Below are 18,558 nucleotides of genomic sequence, written 5' to 3'. Positions count from 1 at the left end.
TTTCACTGAGAGGATGGGAAGTAGCCATTGACAACGGTGATGCCCTACATACAGCTTGCCATGGAAAGGAGTCTGAAGGATTGGATGAAAGCAGTAGGAAAGCAGAAATTCAGAATGGATAAGCATCTCCATACACTTATCTGAAATTCTCACCAATGAATTACATAAGTATCTCTATCTTTATTTTATGCTTTATTTATCTTTATATTTTCGAAAACTATTATAACCATTTGAATCCGCCTAACTGAGATTTACAAGATGACCATAGCTTGCTTCATACCAACAATCTCTGTAGGATCGACCCTTACTCACGTAAGGTATTACTTGGACGACCCAGTGCACTTGCTGGTTAGTTGTGCAGAATTGTGACAAAGTGTGATTCACGTTTGAGAGCACCAAGTCTATTGGCGCCATTGTTGATGATCACAATTTTGTGCACTTGCCGGTTAGTTTGTGGTTGTAAATTCTGCACCAATGCACACCCCTATGCGTATGCACACATTTTAAAACTCTTTTGGGCGTGCCCACGCACACACCTGTGCGTACGCACACGCTCTGTTTCTCAACTTTAAATCTTATTTTTAACTATTTCACCTTCCCAGCAAGCTTGTAAGCTTCTGTGATACCGTTGTAAGACTCTTGGGCTTATCTTTGGGTATTGGAACATGGGAAATGTCCTAGGAAAGTTTGATTTGGTAATTCTTTGAAAAGTTAGCAAACGGAGGTTTAGATTTCTGGTGTACTGAGGATGAGTTTGGTTGAGAGAGAAGGAAGAGTAGTGAACTTGGAGATTGCAGGCAACGAATTGAGGAACTGATGAAACAATGAGTTCAGAATGGAATATTTATGATATTGGAGATGGTTGTGATGAGTTGAGAACTCGGAAAGGAATGATTTTGGTTAACGGAATGAGTTTGAGTGAAAGGGTGCTGTAAGCACTGGTCTCAGAGATTGAATAAGTTATTATGATATGCATTGTTAGCCGTCGTAGGGGATGTGGCAGTTTCCTACCTACGTTCGGATGTGAGGCGTCAAGCTGGGCTTCTCACTCATATGTGTTGCTCAAGAAGAAGGTGGTAGGGCACTCTCCATCAGAATGTTTTCCTCTGAAAAGAGAAGGTGGTAGGACACTCATCTCTCGAAATTATTCTTTCTAAAAATGCAATTTCTCTCTGATTGCAAGGTGGTAGGGCACGCACCCTCGGAATGTTTCCCTCTGAAAGGAAAAGGTGGTAGGGAAGTCATTCCTCAGAATTATTCCTCCTTATGCGCAATAGAGAGACTAATCCGGAATTTGTCGACCGGATTTGCTGTCGGGTTTGGCACAATAACCGACATGTGATATCACAGCCAATAGGACAGACCTTCATCATATGCATTTTCTATATGCTTGCTTGCTTTGTTTACTTGAGCTTGCCTAATTGTATAACATGCCTACTTGCTTCTTGAATTACTTGCTGTAAATGAATATTATGTGTGTTTTACTTGCTTGCATTTATCTTGTGATTGTCTGGTGCTGAGGAGGTTAGGTAGGCGGTGGCGTTGGGATCGCACAGAGGTTAGGTTGACGAAGGCTGTGGGATACAGCGGTGTGATTAGTATTGGTTAGAATCCTTTGAGTTTAGAAAACCCTATTTATTGTTTAAGGTTTATGTTAATTATATTTTATTCTAAGCTTGAATATCGGTTTGATTTGAAGTTTTAGGATTGCCTTCGGCATCCCGGGACCTTACATCTTACATTATTAGGCACTATTACCATACTGAGAACCTCCAGTTCTCATTCCATACTTTGTTGTTGTTTTTCAGATGCAGATCGTAATTCACCTTGGTGAAATTGCGGATATGGTGACAAACCGGAGTATGGTTCCTTCCTTATTCATTTCTGCCATACTTTGTTGTAGTTACTCTCACATCTCTTTGTATATTTATCTTCATGGCCTTAGAGGCTTATTTTGAGAGAATAGTTGTATAAGCTATTTTGAATCCCAAAATTTTGTATGTCTGTATAAAATTAGTCGGCTTAAACTTCGCAAGCTATGGCTAGTTCCCTATGATTATTATATTCTTATATCTATATATGTTCTTTTCTCTTGCATCTATACCTGGTATCTTATGCGTTAGCTTCGTGCGAACATTTTGCGCTTTTGTAATTCTGTCTTTGAGCTTAATCCTTCATCAGGCTTCTAGAATATATTATTTTCCTTCTATATATAAATATGTATAAGCCTTACAACTGTCGTAACCTCTGATTAACCTTTGCTTTGTGGCTAGAGGTAAGGCTTAGGGTAATTGGGGTGTTACATTTAGTGGTATCAGAGTGGTTCGTCCTCGTGAGCCTGAGGGGTAGAGCGATTGTGCTTTATTGCACACTCTGAGTCATCTTTCTTTCATGCTATTTAGGTTATCTACTTGATATTTCATAGCATGCTTGTTTGTGAATGCCTTTGGGAATAATTGAAGCACTGAGCTTGAGATATTAAGACTGATCACCTTAATATCGATTGTTGGTGTGGAAAGGAAACCTGAATGGCAACTCGCGAACGAGGTCAATCACGTTGACAGAGAAGTAGTGAGGATGACCAACCTAGTCTATGCGTTACGAGCTCCGAAAGTTTCGGAAAATCGGTTCGTGGAGTTTGCGGCATGTCGGTTGATGGGTGCGGTTCAGAATTAGTGGCGACGAAAGTAACGACTGATGCTTTTGCGATTTTTAATTATGATTTTCAAATTCTGACTTGTTGAAAAAGTTTTAAGGTTTAGAATGATGTTGAAATTTTGTTTGAAACTGTTGGTTTAGTTTTGAAAGTAAATCGGAACTCTTGGTTTAAATGATATGATTTAAAAAGAAAAGTGAGTTGTATGATTTTATCAACTTGTGAACTTGGTTTCTAATTTATCTTATCGAATGTGGATTTAAATTGAAAAGTATTACAAAATTGGTATTTGTTTTAAGAAAAACTTCGGATGCATAATGACGATAATCAGAGTGACGCATCGGAAGGCGAGAGGGGACATCGACACAATAAGGCGCTTCGAGGAGAATATATTGCGTAATTGAAATTTTTTAGGGCAAAAATTTTATTAGGAGGGGAGGATGTAAGAACCCAAGTTTTTTGACGCAAAACCATTTTTATAAAATTAATTTTAGTTCCCAGAATAGATTCAAAATTTAGAAGTTTTAATTTGAAAATTAAAAGGTGAAATTTGATTTCAGTGAATTTTTCTGTGTTGGAAAATGTATTTTTTTCGAAAGTTTTGTAAAAATGTGTACTGGCGCTTAAGCTGGCAATACTGTCTCTAGTCTGTTCACAGTATTTTGGAAAATAATAATTTGAAGATTGGTTTATTATTTTGAAATGGGTAAAAATAATTTAGAATTGAAAATCGGGCACTAATCTTAAATGTTTTGGCCCAAAGTGGGCCAAACGGACCTAAAACGCTAACGGGTTGGACCGGGCCCAAGTGGGCCCAAGTCCAACATATATATACTCCCCCTAAGTGGCAAAAAAATCCACTTTCAGCTCAAAGAGAGAGAGAGAGCTCGTGGAGTTGAGAAAAGGAAACAGGTTTGGCTTGTCACTATTCACTCTCTTCTTCCAGGAGCCATAACTTGAGCTACGAAGTTTCGATTGACGAGCCGTTTATGGCCACGGAAAGCTCTTGCCAAGCTCTACGTTTCTATCTAACCAAACCTGGTAAAAATGCGAAGCTCAAGTCCCAGTTTTCTGCCCTAAGTTTCTGCATATTTTTTGGTTTAGTTTTTGAGCAAGTTTTGTGGTTTTGGTTGTTTAGGTGATCTCAAGTAGCGGGTAAGTTTTGGAAATTGCCCCAATCATCTATGGATAAGGTGAGTTGCTCATAAACCTTTGTAGTGTTGTATGTTGTGATTTCTAGGTTTTGATTTTGGTGATATATGCGATGTTAGTTTGAGCTTTGGTGCTTGTTGGTGTTGGCTTGGCCTTTTTGGAAGCTTGTTTGGACTCAAGTGGTGGTTTGTGCATATTGGAAATCGGCCAAGGTATAGTTTCGGTTTCCTTTATGTAATATGTAATGTTTATGGGCACTTAGGTTAGTTGACCCTAAGATAGGATTGAATGATATTGGTGTCTGAATAATTGTATGTGAATTGATGTAATTATTGGTTATATTAGATTATTGTGGTTGATGATGATTATTGGAGATTGTTGGTGTTAATGAGTATTGATGATTGATGTTGTTGGTAATTGAAAGTGAATTGTGATTTAATGATTGGTATAATAGTGGTTGGAGTGGATATGGTTGAGGAGTAATATTATATGTTGATGGTTGTTGGTGTTGAGAAAGTGGATGATAAATGTTGTGGATTATTATTGTTGATAAGGATTGTTGATATGGTTGATGATTAGTGATGAATAATTGATTCTCGTGGGTAATGGTGATTGTTGAGAAGTATTGGTGTTAATGATGTATTATGATGTTGATTAATGCGGGTGAGTGAGAATATTGATATTGGAAATATGAGTGTTGATTTTGATGACTATTGTTTGAAGATGTGAGTTTTATGAGATTAATATGAGGAATTGTAGTAGTTGATGTTCTTGTTGATTGATGATGATTATGAATGATTATGATGGTTTGGATGTTGATGACTAAGGGTTTTGATGGTGTTGAATGAGGTAATTGGAATATTATGGATGGTTGAATTGGGAGGAAATGGTATGGACTTTGATGTTGTTTTGGTATTGTTTGGGTTATAATTAGTTTGGTTTTAAATTGTGAGATTTGGTAAATTTAAGGTTATGAGGTTTTTGGGTAAAAATGTATTTTAGGTAAACTTTGACGGATCATAACTTGAGCCTTAAAGCTAGAAATTGCATGAAACTTATTTTAAATTAAAGATGGCTTTGAGAGCTTTGAATTGATATAAAGTTTGTAAAATTTGGATTTTTGTAGAGGAAGTTATGATCATTCAAAGTATGGTGTCAAAATCTGAAATTTTGCAAAGTTGTAGAATTTTGTGATTTCTGATATGTGCGCACGCACAACCCTGTGAAATTTTAATCCTGTGCGCACGCACAGACCTGTGCGTACGTACACGTAGGGGAAGGCTTCCTATTTTGAGTGCTTGCACAGCTGGTGCACGTGCATATTCAATGAGGATTTAAAACCTGTGCGTACGCACAGCCCTGTGCGCACGCATACGTTGAGAAGGTCAGTATGTTGGGGGCGCTCGGACACCTTGTGCGAGCGAACAACCCTGCAAAATTTGGTACCTGTGCGTACGGACACCCCTATGCGTACGCACACGTTTTAAAACTCTTTTGGGCGTGTGCATGCACACCCTTGTGTGTACGCACACGCCCTGTTTCTGAAATTTAAATCTTGTTTTCAACTATTTCACCTTCCCAACAAACTTGTAAGCTTCTGTGACAGCATTTTAAGACTCTTGGGCTTATCTTCGAGTATTAGAACATGGGAAATGTCCTAGGAAAGTTTGATTTGGTAATTCTCTGAAAAGTTAGCAAACGGAGGTTTAGGTTTCTGGTGTATTGAGGATGAGTTTGGTTGAGAGAGAAGGAAGAGTAATGAACTTGGTGATTGCAGGCAACAAATTGAGGAACTAATGAACCAATGAGTTTGGAATAGAATATTTTTTATATTGGAGATGGTTGTGATGAGTTGAGAACTCGGAAATGAATGATTTTGGTTAATGGAATGAGTGTGAGTGAAAGGGTGCTGTGAGCATTAGCCTTTGAGATTGAATAAGAGATTATGATATGCATTGTTATCCATCGTAGGGGCAGTGGCAGTTTTCCGCCTACGTTCGGATGTGAGGCATGAAGCTGGGCTTCTCACTCATATGTGTTGCTCAAGAGGAAGGTGGTAGGGCACTCTCCCTCAGAATGCTTCCTTCTGAAAGGAGAAGGTGGTAGGGCACTCATCCCTCGAAATTATTATTTCTGAAAATGTGATTTCTCTCTTATTGCAAGGTGGTAGGGCACTAACCCACGGAATCATGCAGCAACCAGAGGAAGGTGGTAGGGCACACTCCCTCGGAATGTTTCCCTCTGAAAGGAGAAGGTGGTAGGGCACTTATCCCTCGAAATTATTCTTCCTTATGCGCAATAGAGAGACTAATCTGGGAGTTGTCGACCAGATTTGCTGTCGGGTTTGGCACAATAACCGACATGTAATATCACAGTCAATAGGACAGACATTTATCATATGCGTTTTCTATATGCTTGCTTGCTTTGTTTACTTGAGCTTGCCTAATTGTATAACATGCCTACTTGCTTCTTGAATTACTTGCTGTAAATGAATAGTATATGTGTTTTACTTGCTTGAATTTATCTTGTGATTGGCTGGTGCTGAGGAGGTTAGGTAGGAGATGGCGATGGGATCACATGGATGTTAGGTTGGCGAAGGCTGTGGGATACAGCGGTGTGATTAGTATTAGTTAGAATCCTTTGAGTTTAGAAAACCCTATTTATTGTTTAAGGTTTACGTTAATTATATTTTGTTCTAATCTTGAATATCGGTTTGATGTGAAGTTCTAGGATTGCCTTCGGGGTCCTGGAGACTTACATCTTACATTATTAGGTACTGTTACCATACTGAGAACCTCCGGTTCTCATTCTATACTTTATTGTTATTTTTTAGATGCAGATCTTAATTCACCTTAGTGAAATTGCGGATATGGTGACAGAGCGGAGTATGGTTTATTCCTTATTCATTTTTGTCATACTTTGTTGTAGTTACTCTCACATCTCTTTGTATATCTACCTTCATGACCTTAAAGGCTTATTTTGAGAGAATAGTTGTATAAGCTATTTTGAACTCCAAAATTCTGTATGTCTGTTTAAAATTAGTCGGCTTAAACTTCGCAAGCTATGGCTAGTTCCCTATGATTATTATATTCTTATATCTATATAAGTTCTTTTCTCTTGCATCTATACCTGGTATCTAATGCATTAGCTTTGTGCGAATGTTTTGCGCTTTTGTAATTCTGTCTTTGAGCTTAATCCTTCATCGGGCTTCTAGAATATATTAGTTTCCTTCTATATATAAATATGTATAAGCCTTAGAACTGTCGTAACATCTGATTAATCTTTGCCTTACAGCTAGAGGTAAGGCTTAGGGTAATTGGCATGTTATACTATTCATTAAGAATTCTAATAATTCGTTTATTCTAGTTCAAATTTATGTTGATGACATAATCTTTGGCTCAGCCAATGAATCACTTTGTTCTGATTTTGGTAAACTCATGAAAAGTGAATTTGACATGAGTATGATGAGTGAACTTAACTTTTTTCTTAGGCTCCAAATTAAACAAACTCTAAATGAAACTTGTATTCACCAAGAAAAGTATGCCAAGAAACTAGTTAAGAAGTTTGGTATAGAAAATGCCAAACCCATTGGCACTCCCATGCACCCTGACTCAAAGTTAGAAAAGGGTAAAACTGAGAAAGATATTGATGAGACCAGATATAGAGACATGATAAGTTCTCTCATGTATCTTACATCATTTAAACCTGATATTGTGCAAAGTATTAGAGTTTGTTCTCAATTCCAATTACAATCTAAAGAATCAAATCTTTCTGCAGTAAAAAGAATCATTAGATATATACATGGAACATCTAACTATGATTTATGGTATCCTAAGTCTGATAAATTTTCTGTAGTTGGATACTGTGATACAGATTTGCAGGTGATAGAGTGGATAGGAGAAGTACTTCTGGTATGCTGTTTTCTGAGTAGTTCATTAAATGTATGGTCAAGTAAGAAGCAGTCCACAGTGGCTCTCTCCACTACAGAAGCCAAATACATTGCTGCATCTTCTTGCTGTTCCTAATTGTTGTGGTTGAAAACACAATTAGCTGATTATAAATTGAATGCTGATAATATTTTCTTGTTTTGTGATAACATGAGTGCTATTAATATTTCTAAAAATCCTATTTTACACTCTAGAACAAAACACAGTGAAGTGAGATTTCACTCAATTAAGAAACATGTTCAAAAAGGAAATATAAGCATTAATGTGTTGTTTGAGGTTTGTCTCTCAGGTCGGAAAGAGACATTTTTGGACAGAGAAAGAGACATTTTGAGTTATTCATCTTAGAACGTTGCATCTGGTCTCTAGTTCTGAATTATTTCAAGTGGTACTCACTGGTTTTGTCATAAAATGGAAAATATTTTTCAAACATTTGTCTTTATAGAACTTAAATTTATTTCTTAAAAAAAACTTTCTTTTCCAAACCTTTGTCTTTTCAAGAACACTCTTAACTTGCTGCAATTTCAAACCTATTCATGCATTATGCATGTCTTTTTACATTTCTCATTATCATCATTTCAATTTTTTGAAAAACTGCAACTTCTATTTTAATTGTGCTAATGTCTTCTTTGAGAGTTTTGTTTTGCAAGTCAAAGAGACATTTGTTGGATAAGAAATGAGTGATCTGAATTTTGAAGTATAGAAAAGGACATGGACCATGCTTGAATCTTATTACACATGTGGTTACTTTTGTTTTCTGAATCAAAAGAAAACTTGTTTGACTTTAAGTCATTTGAACTTCATGAACAATTATGTGCTTTCAATTATGTTGTGCTTATACTTGTGCTGCTGAATTATTGCTTACCATACTGTCATACAAGATAATTTTTAATAGTTTGCAATATTTTCTTGTATGAATTATTATGCTTTTATGCAACTATGGAATTGTAAAAAAGTATGTATATACATTATATTTTTTTGTTGGTATTATTGTCTGTGTCCTCAGGTTAAGCAATAACCATACATTAAGGGGGAGCAATCCTTATGAAAGAGAGAGGGTGCATATCAGGTTAATGTGGTATCATCAAAGGGACATCTCTAAACCTCTATTTCAATTCCTTTAAGGTGAGTTCTATGGTGCCTTTGTTATGGTGCCTAAATTGCCTAACTTCCCTTTTAAAGTAAAAAATAAAATGTTTAAAATGATAAATAAATCTGTAAAATTTATTAAATATTATTTATTTACTTTTTTTACTAACTTAGGTACAAAGTGATAGGCACCATAGCATTCACCTTCCTTGGTTAGTTCTATGGTGCCTTTGTTATCAAAGGGGAGATTGTTGAGTTTGAAAAATTAATAATATTGATGATGACAAATATTTGGTGTTTAGGTTGAAAGCCCAATTGTATTTGTGATGTGTGTATGAATGGTTATAGGCCCAAGTCACTCTTTAATATGAAGTCCAAATAAAGAGAACAACCAGCACAATATAAAGAAAAGTAAGCAATCTGACCAAAACAAGAAAGAAAGAAAAAATCAAGTTTGCCCCAAATACAAATCATACTCTCAGGTCCACATACACTAATATGCTTCAAGGAATAAGTGGCTGAATATAATTGATACTACCTTCATAAGCCCAATTGGTGATCCAAGCCCACTCACTTATATTGGTGGCTAACTATGTAATGAAACTCAAATTCCATATGAACCATAAAAGAACCCAGGAATCTATCCTCCCTCTTCTCTTCTCTTTCACCCACGTGAAGAATCAAAGAGAATGGAAAGCAAACCCTAAGATGGAATGCTATGTTGCTTCGGGTAATACCCAGAGAAGAAAGAGGAACTCACTTTCTCATTCTATCACCATACTTCTAAGAAGAAAAAGTGGTCCTACCTCTCATTAGGGACCAAATCAAAAGAAAGAAAAGCAAACGTCTAATCAAAATACAATCAGAAGAAAAAAGTAATTTGTTTCTATTTATATGCAAGAAAATCATTTGATGATATGTTCTTTCTTCACTTCCATTTCGGGAAATATGGAGAAAAATGGAGGCAACTTTCCTCTGTTGTAAATCAATGGGTAAAATTGTTTCTTGGAGCCAAAGCACAAGATTGAGGGTTTATATTTATCAAGTTCAATGAGGATCCGTTTTCAAGAAAATTATATTACTTGTCTCTGATTTCAAATTTCTGATTTTTGGGGCTGATGGAAAAAGGAAGAAGAAAGACCTCAGCTAGCTCTAGATTTAAGAAGCTGACTTGTAAAGAAAACCCTAGCTGAAGAACAGATCTCATGCAAATAGGGAAATCACTTCAGATTGCAAGCAAGGAGAGAGAACCAGAATGAGTTTTATAGAGAGCTTCCTATATATATATATATATATATTCATTAAAAAATGTATTTTTTTTCACATTAAAATAAATAATTGTGTAAAATATTTTATATTATTAGTATATTAAAATTAAACTCTAATTTATATCTAAAAATATAAAATAAAAATATATATTAAATCAATTATTTTTATTATTAATTAAAAAATAATCTATTTATGATCTTGATTAATTTTATTTATTTATTTATTTATTTATTATTATTATTAATATTATTATTATTATTATTATTATTTAATTTATAAAAAAGTAAATTAATAACCACATTATTATTTATCAATATATCAATATTAATAATAGTGAACAAAATAAAAAATATTTAATATTTAATATTTTCTATGTTATTTATTTTTATATAATTTGATATATTTATAAAAAAAATTTATTATTTTTATATGTTCGAACTCAAGGCAGCTAGCATTTGGTTAGTATATTTCGGATAGAAAAACAGACCTAACTATACACACAAAAAAAAAACAAAATTTTTTATTTTAATAATTAAATAAATATCCTTATCCTTATCTCGTTTACACTGTAAACTGAGATAGATGTATTTTTTTAATTTCTATATATTTTATTTACCGTATAAACGAGATACATTAAAAATTATTTCTGTAAACAAAATATATATATATATATATATATATATTTGTAAATATAAAAATATATTTTTTTTTGAAAATAATAAAAAATATTAATAATTTAAATTGGACCAAACTCTTAAAAATAGAACATTTTAAATAACAGAGAAGATAGATGATTTTATATAATAGAAAAGATGGTCGATTTTAAAAATAAAACACTACTATCACGTTTATTTCTCCCACTAGTTGAAATGAGTGAAAGCACATAAGTAGCACGTTAAACTACCCACTCTTAATACGATTACCTGGCACTGGATTCGATGGTCCCAGAACGTTTGGACCATTAAATGGTCACAGAACAAAACATGTTTTTTAAGTTTTTTTAATAACTGCTAAATAGTCCTTTTTTTAATTTTAATTACAAATTAACCCCATATATTTTATTTAATCATAAAAACTATTTTTTATTTTATAAATAATTATTTTATCATAAATCTATCATGTTTATTAACAATCAAGAACAAAAATAATAACGAATTAGATCTTCTATTGATCCTAATAAACCTTTTGGCCATTCTGATCGATTAAAAGTTTATATTTGATCCATGACGTTCGTCCAGGACTATGAAATCATGTTTTCCTGAAAATCAATCGATTGGATTATCAAAATAATCGATTGAATTTCAGGTTTCCATAACTCAATCGATTGGACTATAGGTTGTTATCACAAAACAATCGATTGAAAATTGCAAGGCAGCATGATTTTCACAAAAATCAATCGATTGGTCATATTACCCAATCGATTGAACGATGACTAAAATGTAGGTTTTTTACAATTCAATCGATTGTTTATACTACCCAATCGATTGAATGCTTCAAAACAACCTGAGGTCTCACAATTCAATCGATTAGTTGTGATACCCAATTGATTGAATTCATCAAAACAATATGGATATGCCAAATTCAATCGATCGGAGTATGCTACCCAATCGATTGAAGTGTGTATTAGCAACTTGAGGTCTCACAATTCAATCGATTGGTTATGTTACCCAATCGATTGAATTTTGTACGTGAATTCCAATTCAATCGATTGGTATGAGAGTTCAATCAATTGGAAAGTGATGTAAATGTGTTTTTTCCGGCATTCAATCGATTAGTAATGTAATCCAATCAATTGAAATTTGAAATTCGCTATCTATTAAACCCAAATCATGCGTATTCACTCTTCCATAACGTTTTAAAATACCATGACACCATTTCTCCACCTCTCTCCTCTCTCATCGAATCTAGAAAGCTTCTTCTTCTTCTCTCTTCTTCTTCTCTAATCTCACCAACATCCACTCCGTCCTACATATATATTATTAATCCCCATCCAAATCCTTACAAAACCCATCAAATCAATATCCCCAAAATGGCCAGAACTAAGAACGCCAAAAGAGCTATGGTTAAGGGAGAAAGCTCTGCTTCTACCAGACTAGTTGCTTCATCACATTACATGGCAAGGTGGCTGCCGTCTCCAAGGGCACTGAACAACTATGTGGAAAAGTTCGAGTCAAGGGCAATTGTTCCTCCCAGGTACATAACAGCCGAGTTCATTCATGATAGACATTATAACTTGGTCTGGAATACTTTGCAAACACAACACTTGACTGATTTTGTACAAACTAAGGATGATTATTACCCACATTTTGCTAGGGCTATTTATAGTACTTTAAATTATGTTGTTCCTAAACCTGATAAAACTGGTGAGGAGGCAATGCCGCTGATTGAGTTTGATTTAGGGTCACGGTATTATAGAGTTACTTTGGAACAATTAGCTGAACAATGGAATTTAGTTTATCATGGGGTAAAATTTACTAGAGGTATTGCGGCAGATGAGGAATGGGGTGAATATAATAGAATGGTGGGTTTGCAGAGTCTAGAGTATGAGAATCCACATATGGATGCTAGAGGTAATATAAGTTGTAGTGGTTTGGGTAATGAACAACGTATACTGATGTATTTGTTTTCGTACATGTTGATTCCAAGAAAACATAATCATGGAATCTTGTTTAACGAAGATATTCTAGTGCTTTGGGCTATGGTGACTGGAAAGGAGATAAACTGCCTTATTTTATGGTTCATCATATGCTTGAAATGAAGAAAGGAAAATCAAGTGTTGGTTTAGGATATGCTTGCCAATGGACCAAGATTTTCACCTGGCTTGGAATTGACTTGAGTGAAGAGAAAAGTGTCGTTTCGAGTAATGTAGCCAAGATTGATGACAGCACTCTAAGACAGATGGGAAGAGATCCGGATGCCCAAGAACCTCAGATCCAAGGACAACCACAAGACCCTGAGGTGGAAGCACAACCACAGGAACTCCCACCACCACCCCCTGCTTCGCCAACAATGCGAGATTTGATGGATGAAGTGCGAAGCATGAGACTATATATGGAGGGGCAATTTGCTGATATGAGGCAGCGTCAAAACAGGCAAACTGAATCTATCAATCGTTAAGGAGAAGCAATCGATCTTCTATACACTAATCTAGGCATCACAAACCCAAGGGGCATCATTCCAAGGCCTGGACCATGAAGAAATTGTTATCTAGAACTCCACATGATCCTATAATCCCCATTGATGCTTGGATGAGAGTTAATGTTAGTGAGTTACAAAAAACTCATAGAACAAAATCTAGGTGTTATTTTCACTGTATCATGAAATGTGTCATGTCACTTTTGAGAGTCCTATGTATTATTGTTCACTGGGTATTTTGACAATTTTAAATGATTTCATCCCTGTAAATCATATTATGAATTTTACTTTGGAATTGATTGTAACTTTCTCACTGGTTCATGAAATCCAACAGAAGCATAAGTTCTTGCAAGTTATTTCCATGGTGAAAGTTTATTGATGTTGCTACTATTACAACAGTGGGTGCCAACATGATGATTAGTGAATACTAATGTTGATATCAATTCAATCGTTGGACTTTGTTCTGCTGATCATGAAGCATAGCACTGACATTTTTGCTAGTGTTTTATTCTGCCAATTTCATACATGAGGGTAAAAATTTCTTGTGCTTTTATTAGGTAGTGCAACTTTTTTAAGCTTATTTTATTTTTAAAGAAAGTATGGCAATCTAACTTTCTTATTATACAAAGAAGCTAAAGTAGCAAAAAATATCTTATCTATGCATGTAAATCTGGGAACTTAATTCACAGGTAGAGTTCTTGAATATTCAATGGGACTTTTGAACATTTTTATAAGTCATATGTAGAGTTCTTATGATTTTACTGCATAATCTATTTAAACTCTTGGATAATGCAATCAGGCCTTGAAAGCAATCGATTGAAGAATGCTTGCAATCAGGTGTTTTAATGGATTCAATCGATTATTTTGGTAGTGAAATCGATTGATGTACCCTGAATTTCTGATTCAATCGATTGTTTTCTTAGTGCAATCGATTGAAGTACACTTAAACATTGTTTCAATCGATTGTTTTGTTATTGTAATCGATTGGAGTACACTTAATTACTGTTTCAATCGATTGGTTTTTTATGCAATTGATCGAATTATCCTCAATTTCATTTCCAATCAATTGTATTGTTATTGTAATCGATTGAAGTACACTTAATTACTGGTTCAGTTGATTATTTTCTAAGTCCAATCGATTGAATTATCCTTAATTTCATTTTCAATCGATTGTATTATTATTGTAATCGATTGAAGTACACTTAATTACTGGTTCAATCGATTGTTTTCTAAGTGCAATCGATTGAATTATCCTCAATTTCATTTTCAATCGATTGTATTGTTATTGTAATCGATTGAAGTACAGTTAATTGCTGGTTCAATCGATTGTTTTCTAATTGCAATCGATTGAAGTATCTACAATTATTATTTCAATTGATTCAAGGGGGCTTGATTACGTATAGTGCTTATCAAACGAGTTTTGAAACTATTTTTATTTAATTATTAATCTGATGCATCTAATCTTATTATTATTATTATTATTATTATTATTATTATTATTTAAGTATTTATCTACTTAAAAATAATTATAGATAAGATATAATCATATGAATAAATTAAATTTACTTTGTTAAATTGTAAATAAAAATCAAAATAAAATTTGATTTGTATTTGATTTTAACCAAAAGATAAGATATCTTAATCAATTTTAAGATTATTCACTTAATTTAAAAATTTTATAAAAGATAGAATTAAAATTTGGTTATCTTTCTTAGGTGTATATATATGTGCTCAATCCGACTAATTTTTTTATGCGTTGACAAATTATTTTAAGTATTACTCATACAATATTCTTCAGTTGATAATAATCATGGATATTCCTCCTAAAGAAGATTTAGTCCTCAATGATGCATGTAATACACAGAATATGTCACTAGCTACAGACTGTGATCTTATCACAGTTGATCTTGGTGATCAAATTGGAACTACAATTCCTAGTGCTAAGGTAAGACGTAATCAGTTTTTAAAGTTTAGTAGAATGTATTATGAGTAATTTAATCTTTTATGTGTTCATATTTCAGGATGACCTAGTTATCAATGACGGTGTTATTCAAAGCAAGGATCTAAATAAAAGTGAAGAATTGTCTAATAAAGTGGAAGAGGTCCTCCGTAGCATAGAGGTAATTTAATTTGACAACTAGTAATGCAATTTATATTATGTCATACAATCTATATAGTATAAACACTTTATCTCACTCTTTTTGTATTTTTACATTTATATGACATTATTTTACCTAAAATGTTTGCAGCCAATGAGAGTTGTAAACATGGCTCAGGACGAACAGATTGCTAAAATCCTTGAATCTGTAAGCCGCATTGAGACAATGATTTCACACAACTTAGTCTGAACAATGATTTCGAGACTCCGACCAAGCTTTTTGTACAAAAGACACGTCCATTGTCAAATAGATTGAAGGCTAAGAGTTCGGATATTGATATTCATACTGCTATATCAGACGATGAGGATGATCTTATCGAACTGGACAAGAGGTCTTTCATTCACGATGATGCATTCAAAATTGAGATCAATATGGACAACCCAGTATCCCCAACTATAAGAGCCGCAACAAAAAAGAAAAATATATCAAAGGTAATGCATGTGCAGTAATGGAGAACAACTCATATTTTTTACTATTATATTCTGAAAATGATAATAAGAATTTACTGAATATTTTTTTTCTTAGGGTAAGACCACTATGGAGACACAGAAAAAATTACCGTTCAATTTCCCAAGCGGAATTAGAAAGCCAAAGAGTCCAAATCATCCAATAAATCCAATGCGTCTTATGCACTGAGCCAATCCAAAAATGGCTATAGAAGACCTGTTTATTTCTTTTCCATTACGGACGTAATTACCACTTAGACACCAATCTTTAATTATCTAGTCTCTTATTAGTACTACTAATTAACCATATAGTTGTGTATTGCTAATACTTTTGTGTCAAACATTCGTAGTCAATGCATTGTAAATTTATGCCAACTCCAACCATGCGTCTTTTGGAAGATCAGATAAAGGCCTGTGCATATGCATTTTCAGCCTCGCTAGATCCATCGTAAGTTAATATGATATTATCTATGTTGTCGATGAATGAGGACCAATCTAATGTGTTTTTGGTTTTCAACAGATACAGGGAGGAACTTGTGGTAACAGATACAATCAGAGCAACTGGATCAGACTTTGAACATTTCATACCTGACAGACCCATTGCTGATAAGGTACACAAATAATCTATTCATTAATTTACATTTGATTTTTCACACAAACGAGTACTATATTTGGATTATGGTTCAGATTCTTGAATTAGCGGCATTGAGATGCACTGATGACCAATCTGATGTAAGTTTCAAGACAACGTGGCAACTTCCACCGAGATTCGTGGTATGTTATATAACCCCTAACAAGATAATTTTACTGATTATAAGTTATAAATGTAATGCTGATCTTTATCATGTACTAACAGTTATATTGGTTTGCATTAATGAATTAGGTGGATGTCTTCAGCAAGATAAATTTAAAGAAGATAGAACACTATATTTATAAATTTATGCAACCTAGTCCTGATTTAAAATTTGTAAGATTTTTTTTATATTCATGGTTAGATGTAGTTTTTCGTCATTAACAAACATAACTCACAGGCAAATTTTATCGTCTAGATATATGTTCCTATTAAAGAGGGTGACCACTGGTATCTAATGGTAATCTCGGTTTGCAATCGCACAATCTATCACTTGGACACCCATTTTAATGATGACAGAATTCACTATCGTGAACGTGTTATCAGTAAGGATTTGAAAAAATTTTATTAAGCTTATTTGCTGATATTTTATTTTTATTATCTAACTAGTTAAATGAAATTAGGCAAACGTACTGGAGCAAGCCATCAAGTCAAACTTTTACAAAGATGATGGCATTCAAGAGTATAATAAATAATTTCATGACTACAAAATTACAAGGCCAGAAGATATACCTCAATGTATTTTAAGCTTGAACTCTGCAACTTGAGTGATGAAGTGGATGGATATGACTTTTGAGTTTAAACCAAATGGTAACAATAAGGTGAGCATTTATAAAACAACTCCCTAATATTTACTTACCATTTTTTGTACTAATTTATAATGTATAAATTGCAACTTGAGGATAACGATATTCGCATGATAACCGCTGTGCATTTACTCCGGAGTCGGATCAACCATAAGAAGTCACAAATTATAGCATCGGCCAACGAGTTTTGGAATATGCACATAAACCATGAGATGTAAAGATTATAGTAGTAATCTAGATAAAACTTAATACTTTGGTTATTGCCTATTTATTTGTTATGTTTGGTGGATGTAATTCTTTTGTTATTTTTCAATGACTTCTTAAATAGATATTTATCACTTTGTGGCTTTTACAATTTTTCTCTATTTCTATGCACTATATAGATATTTTAGTTTAAAAAAAATCATATTATTTTGATGAAGTAATGTTATTTTCATTTATTATTTCAGCAACAATGGCATACAAATATTATGTCTTGTGAATTATATTTTATTTTATATAATTAATTTATGTAAAAAAAATTCCAGATCTTTTTATTTGTTTGCATTCTATTTTGTTGTTTTCATTTGATCAAGATTTGACTTCTCTATTAAATGTTGGCTAGAAGAAAAAAAATACCATGCAATATATATCAATTTATTTTAATAATCTATTCTTATATTGCTAAGACATATGAAGTATATATATAACAAATTTTAAATCAATTCTTCCTGAATTATCAATGGAAGCCCCCTTTCCAATCCTCCATAAGAGCGATAGGACTTTTAGATTTATCATCTACAAATTTTACGATCTCCTCAGGAGCAACATGATACATTATTTCCTTATTGTAAAGCTCTAAGAACATTACTTTCATGTTGTGCTCTGCATTCTAAGCCTCCAATATATCGAACATCTGTTTCACAGCTCTGCGGATGACACTTGTATCACTCAAAAATTTTCCATTCTGCATGATGAAGAGCACAGAAGGATAATTGGGTTTCAATACAAAACAATTTAGCAGACATAAAAAGTATTTAAAACAGGGGAATATTAAAAATCCCTGCACCCCCAATACATGATTTCAAAAAATGGGAGGTCAAGAGACATCATAACTACCGGGCATCGAGTCATAAGCCTGCACCACTATACAAGAAGGGCATGGTGTAAAATTATACAAAGCCTAGAAATGGTGTAAGATTATACAAAGCCAACAAAAAAGCTAACATTTGCTATAATATTATGAGCAAGTGATATGATTTTCAATCAAAATCAGTGATCAACTTAAAACA

The 18,558-nt window shown here is 33.7% G+C and overlaps 1 protein-coding gene across 1 annotated transcript; it reads left to right on the top strand.

Moving 5' to 3' along the window:
• Positions 1–7,407: 7,407 nt before the first annotated feature.
• LOC130957453 (uncharacterized mitochondrial protein AtMg00810-like) lies at positions 7,408–7,833 on the top strand. Its single transcript, XM_057884311.1, has one exon. It carries the CDS (start codon positions 7,408–7,410, stop codon positions 7,831–7,833), a length of 426 nt encoding a protein of 141 aa, XP_057740294.1.
• The last annotated feature ends 10,725 nt before the right edge of the window (positions 7,834–18,558 follow it).

The sequence above is a fragment of the Arachis stenosperma genome, chromosome 10, assembly GCF_014773155.1.
Source record: "Arachis stenosperma cultivar V10309 chromosome 10, arast.V10309.gnm1.PFL2, whole genome shotgun sequence".
NCBI lineage: Eukaryota > Viridiplantae > Streptophyta > Magnoliopsida > Fabales > Fabaceae > Arachis > Arachis stenosperma.
Note: the sequence above shows the minus strand (reverse complement) of the source record. Positions and strands in the feature narration are given on the sequence as shown.

What these genes read in the sequence shown, in the direction of transcription:
- LOC130957453 (XM_057884311.1), top strand. Translation starts at nt 7,408, where the DNA reads ATGCACCCTGACTCAAAGTTAGAAAAGGGTAAAACTGAGAAAGATATT.